This window comes from Anabrus simplex, chromosome 1, assembly GCF_040414725.1.
Source record: "Anabrus simplex isolate iqAnaSimp1 chromosome 1, ASM4041472v1, whole genome shotgun sequence".
Classification (NCBI taxonomy): domain Eukaryota; kingdom Metazoa; phylum Arthropoda; class Insecta; order Orthoptera; family Tettigoniidae; genus Anabrus; species Anabrus simplex.
This window is the reverse complement of record NC_090265.1, coordinates 795,637,876-795,653,991: the sequence shown is the minus strand read 5'-3', so window position 1 is coordinate 795,653,991 and position 16,116 is coordinate 795,637,876. Positions and strand designations below refer to the sequence as shown.

The following is a 16,116-nucleotide window of genomic DNA, read 5'->3' as shown; positions in this document are numbered from 1 at the left end:
ACGATCTTCAGCTTAAGAGAGTCTTTGTAAGATCGTTGGACATAACTTGGCTCATAAAATTTAACCCAGTATTTCCAAACACATATCTTTCGGGACACTAGTTTTCTTTTTCTTTCTTTTCAGGCGAAAATTCCATTTCACCATCAACAGGATTCGAACCCTACGGGTCAGGCAAGGAAGTTAGCATCCAAACCATCCAAACTTACACGCACCTAGGTTCTACTTAACCTAGAGATACCTATTTTAAAGTACATATTTAGCATGTTGGTATTTACACTGTTTGTAAATATTCTCTCCGGCTAGTCTGTCTTGACTAACGGACTCAGTCTCCACAATTTAGTAAGTCATAAATTTCCCCAGAAGCTCCACACCACACGGGCGCACCTGAGTACTGTACAGTATAATGATATGGGAGTAAATACGACAGAAACAGAAAGTGCGTCCACTTTCTCCAGGCTCGCACGCAATAGGACTCCAACTTTCATCTTCAGCTCCTGGATTACACCACCTTGGTGTGTACTTGCACTATCTATTTCACATGCTCTAAAACTTTCTAGATCTACTACTTATAGGGTGACCAAATCTCCTGTATTTCCCGGGATTTCCCGTATTATAACTCTTTTTTAAGATCCTTCCATCTCCCCTATTGATCTCTTATTTCATTAATAATCAAGGTCGCGATATTTCAATTATGTACAGTATTACTCCCACCAAACATATTCTAATTTAGACTGGCATGCCCGACTTCTTGACTGAATCGTCAGTGTAGTCGCCTTCGGTTCAAAGAGCCCAGGGTTCGATTCACGGCCAGGTCGGAGATTTTAACTTTAGATGGTTATTTCCTCAGGTTCGGGGACTGGGTGTTTGTACTGTCCCCAACATCCCTACAACTCACACACCACATACAACACTATCCTCCAGTACAATAACATACACGGCAGATGCCCCCACCTTCGTCGGAGGGTCTGCATCACAAGGGCTGCACCAGGCTACGAATAGGCACACGAAATTATTATTATTATTATTATTATTATTATTATTATTATTATTATTATTTATTATATACTGCCATCGAGACTATCTACAACACAGAGTGAAATGAAACCCAGGAAAAAACTTGATTAATGAATTCGTTTACATACTATATATAGATATATTTTTTTAAGGTATCAGACTGTACACCCTATACCAAGCGTTCTTCAAGCATTTGCGAAGACGGCTAAAGGGTTGTATTCAGGCAGGAGGTGGACGTTTTGAACAATTCATATGACATGTCAGTAGTGTCACAACGGGTGTTAAAGACGTATTCGGTGCAGCATTATTCATAACACACGTTAATAAATGCAACTGTAATGAAAGACATGGGCATATCAAAAAGACTTCTATGATTCTTTCTTGGCAATATTTGCATCCATAGAGTGGATCGCTATAAGCCCTTCTTGTCATGAGAATGTAAATATAGAGATACTTCAATAGGACGCTGTCCAAGGAGCAGCATGAATACCACGTATAAAACGAGACAGCATATAAAGCGGGGAGAATTTTTTTTTTTTTTTGGCTAGTGGCTTTACGTTGCACCGACACAGATAGGTCTTATAGCGACGATGGGATAGGAAAGGCCTAGGAGTTGGAAGGAAGCGGCCGTAGCCTTAATTAAGGTACAGCCCCAGCATTTGCCCGGGGAGAAAGTAAGCAATATAATGACTGGGGGTCATTTGAAAATTTGCTTAACGTGACGCGACAAAATGTGAGGGAAGTGTAATCATAGCAACCGTGCAGGCTATGTTTTATGGTTGGTTGCCACCTACAATTAGCAGTCATTGTTGGATGGCCATGACCGGGAGACATATTTATAGTCATTTGATTTTCGCAAAGGGAAAAGTGGTTTCTTTTTTAAATATCGTTCTTAACGTAATATACGGGAGTGTCTTATCGAGTTGTTACTGCATTGTTAATTATTTTGAGTAAGAATAACATGTAACTGTTTCAGTAGCCTACCTTATCTCTCACGAATGTTATTAAAGAAGCGCTTCTAAATCTATCCACCCATCAGAAAGTTTACACTAAGCTAAATAATACTGTAGAAAGGTATTCTAGAAAACGGAATTGTCTGCATTTCTCAGATAGAGGAAAATGTACAGTACTGTATTTATGACTATGACGCAGGTTTTACGAATTTCCTTCTCCATATTTCGTATTTCCTTCCTTAATCCCACACATTTCCTGCAACACACAAGCCCACGTGTTTCATTGTTCGACTTTTGAGTGATGGATCCGAATACTGTAACAATTTCCTGATTAAAAATATCCATGAAACATACTTTGATGTAAATATTCCCTTGAAGGCATGAAGAAATTCATTTCTTCAACATCTACAATCAGGTCATACGACTCGAAAACACAAGTTATCAATTTTAGTGACAAGGGTGGGAAAAGCCAGAGATTTCGTCGGTAGCTTTTCACCAAGATGGCTGTGGTTTGATCCCCAATCAACGCAAGTGAGTTTTGAAATAGAAAGTCCATGTGTTCAAATTCTATGTAAGACAGCTCGTGATTATTCCTACTTATTCAGGCAATATTGGATCTCCAGTGCGATGCCTGGGCTTTAGAAAAGAGAATGTGAATCACTCGCAGTCACTCAAATCTTCAGAACCATGGCAACGTCAACTCAACTCATTGTCCAACATATAACTTTTCAACATACTTCCAGAAAGAAAAAAAAAAAAAAATCGACATTTAAATGAGAATTTACTGAAAATTGACAAGTGACTTCTTCCACAAATCTATATCTGACACTATTCAGAACAGGGGATTCCAAATGGCGGCCCGCGAGCCGCATGCGGCGGGCGAGGGCTTTACAAATATATATTTTACGAAATGTAAAGAAAATTTACAAAAACTATTTCATAGCTCGTTCAAGAGTGTATTAAGTTGTATACCCTTTATAGACCCAGGTCAGAAATAATTAATTATTAATATTATTTCCTGTTTTCAAGTATTCACTTGGGATTAATAGATTATTTATTTAAAAAAAATTAAAATCCAAACTTCGGCGGAAAACGAGCCCTTACAAATGCCAGTGCCATTATAAAAATGGTTATGAGATTCATACCCATTCTTGAACTTCATGCCAACTTCACTGTGGACATTTTAAGTAACGTAGCATGTAATGAATACCAATAAATACTTCAATTGCCGTTGATGCAATAAGCGGTTTCAAGTCTTCGTTCTTCCCACATTGGTAGTAGTGGCTGATACACAATGCTGCACACTCGAAGAAATGTTCAGGAAAGTACTCTTGGGAGTGCATTGCTTGGATTTTAGGATCTTACAATTAAATCTCATTATCCCCTTCAAATTACCCCCACTAAATTATCCTTCTTTGCGTTTTGCTTTGACTATATTATTAATTTCAGTTTGCCATCCGGTACTTTTGTTTTTACTTTCAAATATTAATTCAAATTAATTAATGAAGCGTTGGGTGCTCTTCAACAAAATTCAATTGCCCTGGGTATAGTAGTGTTTATTTTTTGTTTCACTCTTTTATACAATAACTGTAAAATAGTGTTTTGAACTATGCATATTATTTCATACTGGCACCTCTGTTCTACTTACGGAACTTCACTAAAACTGGTCTATTATTAATGTGCGGCCAGCGATGATGCCTACGGTTTCCAATGTGGCCCTCCAGCCCATACAAATTAGAAACCCCTGATTTAGAAGAATACTGCAAGAGAGCAACACAAAAATTTTAGAGAATGATACATGTGGGAAAGAGTAGGAGGAGACGGCACCATCGACTGGACTGACCAAATGATATTAACACTTCTTGTTCTCTGCGTGGGCTGGAATATGAATTCGATTCAGCTGGCTGGTAACCAGAAATTCCTTTCACTGGTTTTTCCAAGTCGTTCCAGGAACATGCATGGAAAGTACCCTGATAAATCAATAAGAGACTATGGAACCCTGCCACAGTATGAATTCAGTATGTAACTGAACGATCGATTTGTAAATCAATTGATTTCTAAATGTCATATATATCCAGTCCCAGTCAGCATACAGAGGCTGAATGGGCTCTCAGGAACATGCATGGAAAGTACCCTGATAAATCAATAAGAGACTATGGAACCCTGCCATAGTATGAATTCAGTATGTAACTGAACGATCGATTTGTAAATCAATTGATTTCTAAATGTCATATATATCCAGTCCCAGTCAGCATACAGAGGCTGAATGGGCTCTCAGGATGCTACCTTTACTCTAAATATAAAAGCCCAATACTACTTCACTTTTCGGTTTTGTAAGGGTAGAATATATCTTTCTTTTGAATGTTCAGTAGCCTATGCAACTAATTGGTTACTTGTTCTGCAATTTTTATTTATTTATTTATTCTGACACCAATACATGTTTGCCAAAGGACACAGAATAGCTCACACGTTCTCTAAAAAAACATTGTTGGTTTTGAAAAGAAATGTCAATGTACTCGAGAATATGAACCTTTTTTTGCTCTCAGGAATAAATTAAATACTATGTTTTCCATACAAATGGTTCCGCATTATTGCCACTGAAAATTTTATAATCGTAGTATCAATTTCGTCTTGAATATTTCTGCACAGTCTGCACGACTGCCGCCATTCGACAAAATTTCTGGGGATGTTCCCTGAAGCAGCCACTGAAAATAAATCCAGCTTCCGTAATCAAGATGTAAAAAGAATTTTATTTTCCTCGTCTAACCTGATTGTGATTACTGATTACTGATATAAGGCAGTGGAGTTTTCGGTGTCATGGCTAGGCGGGCGAGATCTCCACAATTCTTCCTAGTAGCCAGCATTATAATTGAAAACGTGTACAATTTTTGTTGCAGTGTGATCCTGTCAACAATATCATCTTGCGAGTTACTGTTGAAGTGACTAGTCTGCGAACTTCTCCCTATGTATTCTTAACCCAACAAATCAGATAAGTCGTCCACATAGTAGGGCCAGTATCTTTCAACCATAATTTTATTAAACTCTATGTACAAAATCGTGTTTCAGTCTGTACTTTTTAAATATTAACCTGATACTTGATTTCTTTACCGTATAGGACAAATAATTGTCTATGTTGAATTCAGTTTAATTTTTGTCTGTTTATCTGTTAAAGAAGCCTCCGTGGCTCAGGCAGCAGCGCACAGGCGTCTCACCGCTAGGTTCCGTGGTTCAAATCCCGATCACTCCATGCGAGTTTTGTGCTGGACAAAGCGAAGGCGGGAGAGGTTTTTCCCCCTGGTACTCCAGTTTTCCCTGTCATCTTTCATCCCAGCAACACTCTCCAATATAATTTCAGCTGTCGGTCATTAATCATTGCCCCAAAGGCGTGCGAGGGACTTCGGCAGCCGGGACAATTCCTATCCTTGCCGCTAGATCGGGGCTTCATTCATTCCTTCCATTCCTGACCCGGTCAAATGACTGGAAAGAGGCTGTGAATGTTCACTTGTGCATCTGTTAAAGCATCACGGTAACACGGATAGAGGGATTTTCAAGAAACTTGGCATGTAACTCTAGAATAAGGGCGACTGGGATCTTCGCTACAAGTTGTTCAAAGAATTCAGGAGAAAGTTTTCACAGGGGGCCTAAAATTATATAACTCGATGTACCTCTTTTATTGTTAGTTTCATAGGAAAACTGTTCACGACGAAATTGATTTAGAAGATTACTTACATTTTTGTTCACTTTTTTCCGATACAATGAAAAATAAGGTAAACAAACATCAGGAGGGTGAGGGTCGTCGCCTGAAAGTCCAAGAATTGATAACTAATTCACTAGAGGGTTGTTACGGAGATCATACCGGCAATGTTTTAAATGCTTTGGACATCAGTATTTTTCAATATTAACCTGATACTTGATTTTTAAACCATGAGATATCAAACGTAAAAAGACATGTGTGCCACATTCTGCACGACAAGGGTAAATCAAGAAAATTTCCGGCTGGGAGGCTAGGCATGTGTGACACAACTAATCAAGTTGTTTTTCAAACAGCTCGGATGTGTGTTCTATGATTAAACGTTCTTACTGAGAGGAAACGGAAGTTCTCTGAAACATACAGTTACAGAAGTAAATATGATATACAGCCGGGAAGTGATAACTCGCAATGGCATAATTTTCATCAGAAAGAAGGAACTCATCTGCAGGAGCTTAGAATGGGATCTGAAGAAGACAGCATTTTTTTTTTTTGCTAGCGGCTTTACGTCGCACCGACACAGATATGTCTTATGGCCACGATGGGATAGGAAAGGCCTAGGAGTTGGAATGAAGCGGCCGTGGCCTTAAATAAGGTACAGCCCCAGAATTTTCCTGGTGTGAAAATGGGAAACCACGGAAAACCTTCTTCAGGGCTGTTGACAGTGGGATTCGAACCCACTATCTCCCGGTTGCAAGCTCACAGCCGAGCGCCCCTAACCGCACGGCTAACTCGCCCAGTAAAGTAGTATTTTAAAGGTTCTGCTTAGAATGTAGTGGCTGCCTGGCCGAGGCGGTAAAGGCGTGCTCGGTTCGCCCGAAAGGACGTGGGTTCGAATCCCTGTCAGGAAGTCATAAAATTTAAGAAACGAGATTTCCACTTCCGGAGGTGCATATGGCCCTGAGGTTCACTCAGCCTACACCAAAAATTAGTACCAGGTTAATTCCTGGGGGCAAAGGCGGCCGGGCGTAGAGCTAACCACTCTACCCCATCACGTGCCGCGGTTAACAATGGTGGAAGCCTTTACCTTCCACTCCTCCAAGGGCCTTCTTGGCCTGTACGGAGGTGACTTTGTCTTTGTCTTTTGTCGACATATGAATCCGAGGTCTGGACAATGAGGAAGGAGGACGAAAATAAGCTGGAGTGCTAATGTATCGTACTGATACACTGGGTCTTGTCAGAAAGCGTGGGGTTACTAAATAAATAAATAAATAAATAAATAAATAAATAAATAAATAAATAAATAAATAAATAAATTGTTATCAGAACGAGGAGGAGAAACTGGGCTCAATATTGCATGAGAAGAGAATGCTCGGTTGATGACGTAGAAAGGAGATGAGAGGAGAATATCAAATGGTGGACAATAACTGGATGTAAAAGAAGCTACGTGAAGACCCAGGACTTGTTCAGTTGATTTGCGGATGAAGTACAGGCCTATAGGAGCAGACTGATGGATGAGGAGATTAATACTTTCAGAAACCCGGTCTTCATTTATGATACCGCAGGTCCAACACATTTCTTCCTTCATACTCGAAAAAGGGAAAGACACAAAGTCTTTTTCAATTTACTTTACGTCACACCGCTCTTATGGCGATGATGGGATACGGAAAGGCTAGGAGTGGGAAGGAAGCGACCGTGGCCTTAATTAACAGCCCCAGCATTTACCTGGTGTGAAAATGGAAAACCATCTTCAGGGCTGTCGGCAGTGGGGTTCGAACTCACTATCTCCTGACACAGACCAAGCAGCCACTCGCTCCGTTCCATTAGGATTGAAGAGGATAACCGTATGTTGCAGCTTATTTTTGTTCTTCTAAATTCCAAATCTCGGCTGCGCATGGCTCGTGAAGCTGTAAGCTTACTTTCAACAAATGTTCGACTAAGATGATCTTCCGTGGTTGCTCAAGCAGATCCAGATGCTATTCCTTAATTAAATATAAAACTGCTACCTTCCCAGTCCTAGCCCCTTCCTATCCCAGCATCGTCCGGCTCCCTTGTTGATAGGTCCGCGTCTTGATTTTTGATCCTCGGGGACCCAGGTTTGATACCCGGCCGGGTGTCGAAGTATTTTAATCTTAATGGTTAATCCCCTTAGCTCGGGGATTAAGTGTTTGTGCTGTCCCCAACATCCTTACAACACACACACACACGCACACACAACATAATCATCTACCACACTAGCACGCAGTTTCCCATTTATGGCCACCTACGTCAGAGAGTCTATCCTACAAGGGCTGTACCAGGACTGAAAATCAACACGAAATTATCACCGATTTTGTTTAACATTGTCTTGGTGAAAGTAATAGGAACTTAGAGGAAAACCACAAAATAAGAAGGGATAGAAGGAATCTATTTAGGTACAAAGAAACAGAACGTGAAGTGGATTGCTTAGCATTCGGTGATGACATGGCATTGCTGGCAGAAGATAAAGAAGCAGCCCAGACAACGCTTGAAAAATTACATGAAATCGCAGAGAAAGCAGGCTTCAGCATCTCATATGAAAATACAGAGTACATAGAATACAAACATAATCAAGAAAAGCATCTGGAAACAAAGTATGGGAAAGTCAAGAGGTCAGATATATTTAAATATCTTGGTGAATGGATCCAGCCGAATTGGCTTGATAAAGAAGCAATGAGGGAAGGGCCAGAAAGATGGGGTTAGCCTATAGATTAGTACAGAACAGAGACATCAAAAGAACGATATCTTACAGGGCAAAGATCAGACTGTATACCACGGTTAACAAGTCAGAGGAATTTCACAGTTCAGAAAGTTTGATAATTAATAAGAAAGGGGAAATGGATGAGCTAGAGAAGAAAGAAAAATTCTTGAGAAAGATCTTCGGACCCGAAAAAAGAAAGGATGGTACAGGGAGGAAGAGGAGAAGAAAAGTATACAGAGAGACAAACAGAGAAAGATCACAGACACCATTCGTAAGAGGAGACTGAAGTCTTATGGGCACCTCACAAGAATGGACGAGAGTCGACCAACAAAAAAATCTGCACCGGGCGAGTTGGCCGTGCGCGTAGAGGCGCGCGGCTGTGAGCTTGCATCCGGGAGATAGTAGGTTCGAATCCCACTATCGGCAGCCCTGAAGATGGTTTTCCGTGGTTTCCCATTTTCACACCAGGCAAATGCTGGGGCTGTACCTTAATTAAGGCCACGGCCGCTTCCTTCCAACTCCTAGGCCTTTCCTATCCCATCGTCGCCATAAGACCTATCTGTGTCGGTGCGACGTAAAGCCCCTAGCAAAAAAAAAAATAATCTGTAACTAGATCATCAAATTAAAAGCAACTACTAAATGGGTAGAATAAACAAGAAAAGACATGGAGCAAGTTGGCATCAATCCAAGGGAATCTGAGATATGTTCCGAGCTAAAATTGATAAATTCAGAGGGTTTCAGGAAATACAAAATAAAAAGTCCAAGAACATGTGGTCAGAGGAGAGGAAGAAGAACCACAGCGAAATGAAGAAGTTCTGGGAGAAAAAAAAAAGGACTAACCAGCAAGTGAATTGTTTACCATGGTCCAAAGTAGGCCAAAATCAAAGAAATAATAATACGAGTAGGAAGAACACAGGAACCAGCAGGACGGAGGAAAGAAAGCTGGCTCACAGCCAGAAAATGAAGGAATACTGGAAGAGGAGAAAAGAGAAAGCCCATGTGACGAGAAGATACGAGCCCCGTGGTTCTCAGTACGTCGAACCGACATATAATAATTATAATTATTTCGAAAAACTACCTTCATTAGCGTTGCGTTAAAAGACTCCCACTAAAAGAACCGTGTGTCTTTTACAACAATACATTTAATTTCCAGGTACCGTTTATTATAAAGTCATACCAAAGATAAATACAATTTGTTGCTGAACCTTAAAAATTTGAGGGATCTTCAAGGGCAGGCATCCATTCAGTGCTAGGTCAGTCAGTAACTATCACGAACACATTACCCTCAAGCCATGTGTGCACGAGCTAGAGACGTGACTGAATTACGAGATTAACGCGTTCTGCACCACTACAGATAATCTCTTCTCCCATTCGAACATTTAGTAGTTTGCTTCAGTAGTCCTATGTCCAACATGTGCAATATACAGTATATATTGTTCCCATAACAGGAATTCAAATAATAATAATTTACAGTATATATGTTACGGGAAATATCTCACAATGTGGCTTTCGAGATGGTTGTTAGCTGGGTTGACAAAAGCATTTCCAAAACAACACTGATTATTGTTTCAAAGATTTAAACGGACACTGCGTACAGTATCTGTTATCCGGTAAAGCTGGTGCTCGCGGAAATTATGTTTTGCACACTTTTTTAAATATCAGTACTGCAGTGAATACATTGCGGAACTAGCAGAAGTACCCATTCTTCGTACGGGTTATCAGAAACTGGCTCTAGTTACTCATACTATCGGTGTGAGTGACTTCATTAGAAAATCATATCACTGGTGTATTTAGGCCTACTTAAGTACGTAGAAATTATTTGCCATGTTTGAAATTATAGTTTAAGTATACTGCCGCTACATAGTGCCACAAGTATAAATATTAATGAATGTACTTGTTTGATCCGACATTCGTAACTATTACAAATGTGTACCCATTTTCGGTGGCAAATCTCGCTGCTGTAGAATCCTCGAGCTGGCGTTGCCATGGTTACGGCTGGTCGTTTCTTTATCGGATTCTTAGAGCAGGGGTAGTGTGGTGCTAATATCTCCATAACGGTTGGTTTTAGGGCCTTAAAACATGGATTTCGGACCCGTATGGCTTACGAAGTTTTGTTCTTTGCGTCAAGGGACTTAAAATGAGCTTTGTCTCGTCCCTGTACGACAAATTCGATATTTCACCTATTATTTTATACCTTCCCCGTCGCCCCCCCCCCCCCACCTCCACTTGTTTTGAAAATTTAAAAGTAGCTTCAGTTACTCCTTATACCATCAGCTATCTGCCAGTGGAAGTCCGTCAAAATCGGTCCAACCGTTTCGGAGATTATCCGGGACAGACAGACAGACAAAAATTGTAAAAATTGATTTTTAGGTATACGTATCGTATATGCTTTAATATAAACTTAGTAAAATGCTGTTATTTTGACATTACAAACATACACTTCAATTTTATTTGTATGGATGAACTGAATGTTGAGAATGTTCAGGGGACTGGACTACATACTGTATTCGGTTTAAAGGAAGGAAGATGTATGCCTGTTTTTCTATCGCAATATCGCGTCAGTAGTATCCTGTTTACAGGCAACTATGGCGGAAAATAGCAATGCTCGAGTGTGTGTGTGGGAGGGGGGGGGGGTGTGAGGTACAGTATGTGAATGTAAGTTATATATTGATAATCGAAACATATTTTAAAACAGAATTTAAACAAGTTTAATTTTAATTAAAGATGCGCACAAATGTTGATATAACTACTTGTCATTCTATGCTATATTCACTTACGCGATTTCATGCACGGTCTATGATTAAAGCCATGGACGGATAGTCTTGTTATAGCGCTCTGCAATTCCTGGATTGGTTCTATCCATCTTCGGTTTAGCATAGCCTCTGTTGGTAAGAACTCTGTTGATGTTTAATCCCTTTTTGTCTTCTTTTTGTTCTTCTTCTTAGTAATTGCTCTACTTGTGGCGTAGATGGCAGCTGAAGGTTATACTTCAAGTCTTCCATGAGAAAACACTCTTTAGCAAGCATATCGTCACTGCACGAGCAATACCTCGTATCCCACAATGCTCTTCATGTCCATTATCCACCTTAAGACTGGTTACGCCTCCCAACGAGACTGTAAAATGCACACATAGTGAGGAGACCTGTATCCGACGTCTCCTGCATCGTTGGCAGCGTGTTGTGGACAATCTAGGGAACTAAAGGTTACTGTACTTTCTGAGAATAAACATTATGTAGCACAAGGATTTTCTGGGTGACAGTTTCCTTGCTTGTAAACCTGCACCTTACACTTCCACTCCTATCTGCATATTTCCATTTATCTGGTAGATCCCACATTCGTACAGAAAAAGTTGCTGTAGCTAATGCCCCAACCCTTGCCCTTGGACAATGTGTTTATTTATCGAACACCGCTCCTCATGTAATAAGTGCTGCGGGTCAGTATTTCTCCGAAAACATAGCGCAACGACGTAATGTTTTGTTGTTCGGAAAGTACGAAAAATAAAACCCCGCCACCAGCAGCGTCGAAACGAGATCTATGTGTTACAGGATGGACAACAAACTTCTAGGCGATCATTGGTTAGTTTGCAAGAACATCGACATAAGCGCAGAAATTACAGAGGAAATATTCATGTTGTTCAAACATTCATTAAAAAGCCGATAATACGGCCCCTTAAAAATTTAAAAAAAAAAATAATAATAATAATAATAATCGTATGGCCTCAGCTACCGTGTGCAGACATTTCAATTTGACGCCATCTGGCTGTCTGCTCGTCAATTTCGCCGTTCCGTTTTACTCTAGACCCCCACTAGATGGCAGAAAGTAAACAAAAGTAAGTACCTCTAGGAACAGAATTCAATCGGGTTCTCTGACTGAAACGGCCACTGCCCAAAGCCTGATAATACTGCATGGCTATCTGTCTAAAGCGCTCCTCTACTAGACCATAACGAAACTATTTCCTGGTGCGCTCTGTTAATGGATCCACGACATATTTTCAGCAGCAGAAAGAAAACTGTAACGACTCCAGTCGTCAGGAACTGTGTACATCTATTCTTAGACATGAATGTCTTCCTAAGACAACTTTCTATGAACTGAGCAGTCGTTTCTAAACCGCAATAAATAAAAGGAATGTACGCTCTCGGCTGCAGTAAAATGTGAACGATATTTTGAATTCTGATTATTATCAATACAGGGTAATTCAAGAAAGAGATACGTGCATGATTCATTAGTGTGAGGCCAAGTGTATCGAAGTGGATGGTAGCATTTGTGAATGATTTTTAAAATCGAATACAAAATCGAACTGTAAAGGTTTCAATCGTTAGAACTGAAGTAATTTGCAACAATTGTTCTGTTAAGTAATAAAGTATGTCGTTACGAAGCAATTACATAATTCACAATACACTCTTCATCTATGGAAATCAGTACTGTAAAGATTCCAGTGATTGGATTGGGGTAACTTGCAACAATTGTTTTGATTCAGAAATAATCCAATTTGGTAGCACAAAAATAAAATATGTACGTAAATGTAATTAATGGATCCACGACAGGTTTTCAGCAGCAGAAAGAGAACTGTAAAGACTCCAATCGTCAAAATTAGAGCAATTTGCAACAATAGTTCTCATAATATTACCTATCTCGGATGTAGCCTACAAATAACGACAACTGAGACAACTCAGTCCAGATTAAGTGCAGAGCTTGAAGATCTAGAGAAACTTTGATAAAAATGCGTCCCTTATTTTACGTAAGTCTAATCTTAATCTAAATTTGAAAAAAAACTCTTGGGCGTCTAAGCTTGGACGATGTCACAGACAATGGAGAGAAGGTTCAAGTTTTCTAGATGTAGATCTATCGTAGACTACTTTCAATGTCTTGGAGAGAACACACTACTAACTAGGAAGTCGCAAATGGGTTGTCAACAAGAACACATGGAAGTAGTCAAGGAACAAAAAAATCGTCCGCCACATAATGAGCGATGAGCGAAAGTATGGCCTTCTTCAGGCCACTGTACAAGGAAAAATTGAAGAGAAAAGACGAGCAAGAAGAAGAGTGAACTCTTAGCTTCCTAATCTAAGAAGATAGTTTAATCCCGTTCCAAGAAGAGGACAAAGAAGATAACATCTTCTGTACATATTAAGAATACGACTCAGGATTTCCTAATACCATTCTAGTGAAAATGGCTTCAGAAATAAGTTTCGAAAGTGGAAATAAGGAAGGAAAATATACATTGACAGTTGTTCATACGATGTTGCAGCCTGGTCATTAAGTACCCAAAAATGCGGAAGTATTATCATACCCTGTATGACAGTTGAAAGAATATTGACACTTCTTGTAAAAATTAATTAACGAATTTCTTGTTCTGACAATTGCAAGAGAGAAAGTAATCAACACCTGATACATCTTGTGAAATGAATGTCTTGCTCTGACAACTACAAGGAAAAAGTAATCAAGAAATAGTACTGGCACACTCAAGAGAGAAGGACATTAACTGGCACATCCTTAAAAAACCTGAAATGAATGTCCAATACTAACAGTTTCAAGAAATAATGCATGAAAGAAAGAAAGAAAACCTAAAGGCACATCCTGTTAAAATTATGAAACAAATGTCTTGTACTTACATCACCATTGCAGAGTTCTTCATGATCCGGCCACACGGCCCGAACTGCTGGATGGGGGACGGTGCATTCAGCGACCGGGTTCGCCTGTAACCGTAACATACAACATCATTAGAAACAGGGATATTTGACATTCACTGAAAAGTTTTGTAAAAATTATGAAATGAACATAAAATGACAAAAAATGACATTTATCCTAAACATTATCGCATAAAGGTACCAGTTCCCTACCCTGAACAATAGCCACGTTCATACAAAAAAAGGACCTCTCAGGGTGCATGTGCCTGGTGTATGCACTGTGCACGGTGCAAAAGACGACTTCGCTTGGCTGACCAGAGTGCAGACCCCCACTCCTCGATTTGGAGCAATAGCGCTGTCTCTCTCTTTCCCCACGCCTGTTTCGCTCGCTCCCCCTGTCTCCCTCTTCCTCACTTCCTCCGTAGCGCTCCGAATCCGAGCTGAGTTGAGCCGAGCTTAGCCGAGTAGCCCAGAGACGAAGCGTTGGTCCGAACCGAGCGGGACCGATGCACTGTGCACAGGAACTCTGCGCCGCTCTTTTCACGCGTGAGATTTTGGGCGTTTGAGGGGCCCTGATACAAACCATGAGATTACTAGGCGAATTACAGAGTTGGCGGTACGGAAAGCACATCATTGCCTAGCTCATCTTTTGAATGGTAACAATGACATATTTCTCACATCATAAAACATTCTAATAATCGATATCTTACATCAGGTAACTATGCAGCTGGGTTCTACTGCGAATATCACCTTTTCCGATTGTGCCATCGATGCAACAGAAGTAAGAAACAGTGAAAGTAGTTTAAATGATAAGATAAAGAGTAAAGATAGTACACAGTAGATTTGTGACGGTGGAATATAAAAGCATAATCTTCACTCTCTGAGGAACTCTGTGATATTTTTTTTTCTTTGCAAATACTTCCATGTTAGTAATTGTTTAAATTTATTTTCTTTTGACATAAATATGTTTTATGGCTGGGAATCATCCGAAAATGTGTGTGACGGAAGTGTTGCCATAGCAACCATGCAGGCAGTGATGTAAGGTATGGATGGACGGTCAGGCAATGTTACCTAGCAACTGTGCAGGCTATGTCTTATGGCTGGTTGCCATCTGGAATTAGCAACCGTTGATGGATGGCCATGACCGGCAGACATAAATACGATCATTTGATTTTCGCAAAGGGAAAAGTGGTTGTTTTTTGTTCTTGTTTTTCTCCTTAAGGGTAGATGGAAAACGAGTTCTAGTTTTCTAATCAGTTTGAATTGCTGCGCACATTTGCCACTACAACTAAGAAAAAAGCTAAGAGCTGCCTAGTCGAGACGGTAAAGGTGAGCTCCATTCACCCAAAGGACGCGTATTCTATTCCCCGCCAGTAAGTCGAAAGATTTAGAAACGGGATTTCCACATAGACCTGTTCATTCAGCCCACACCAAAAATGAGTACCGTTAATTCCTGGTAGTAAAGACGGCCAGGCACAGAGTTAACTACTTTATCTTACTTAGTCACGAGGGTACTGCACGTCGAAGCCATTACTTTCCACCCCTCCAAGGGGCTTCATGGCCTATGTGGCTTTACATTTGCTTAGCTTACTAAAATAGCTCATAGAACACTTTTGTCATTCGAAGTCAGTGATGACTGAACATTACAAAGAAGTTATTTGCCAAACACAAAAAGAAAATCCAAATAATTTACTTTTTGACCCCATAGTGCAAGAGCCCCGAAGGGCCATGGGCCTACCAAGCCACAGCTGCTCAGCCAGAAGGCCTGCAGATTATGAGATGGCGTGGGGTCAGCACGACGAATCCTCTCGGCCGTTATTCTTGGTTTTCTACAGCGGGGCCGCCATCTGGCCATCAGATAGACCCTCAATTGTAATCACGTAGGCTGAGTGGACCTCAAACCAGCCCTCAGATCTAGGTAAAAATCCTTGACGTGGCCGGTAATAGAACACGGGGCCTCCGGGTAAGAGGCAGGCACGCTTCCCCTAAACCGTAATTTCCTTTTTTATAAGATAAAAACTCTTGCGCAATGTACCACACGGGGACTGGATGATAAGACCGCAAATTATTCTAATTCAGACGAATTTAAGACTGTTCTTTTCAAATTCAATGCCA

At 40.4% G+C, this 16,116-nt stretch overlaps 1 protein-coding gene across 8 annotated transcripts in view; it reads right to left on the bottom strand.

Moving 5' to 3' along the window:
• LOC136857542 (NAD kinase) overlaps nt 1-16,116 on the bottom strand; it is a 933,739-nt gene that overhangs the window by 115,613 nt on the left and 802,010 nt on the right. For all 8 annotated transcript variants that reach the window (XM_067136273.2, XM_067136272.2, XM_067136277.2 and 5 more), the window contains one exon: nt 13,987-14,070. In XM_067136273.2, the coding sequence (XP_066992374.2) occupies nt 13,987-14,070 (84 nt within the window). The remainder of the gene's footprint in view (nt 1-13,986; nt 14,071-16,116) is intronic.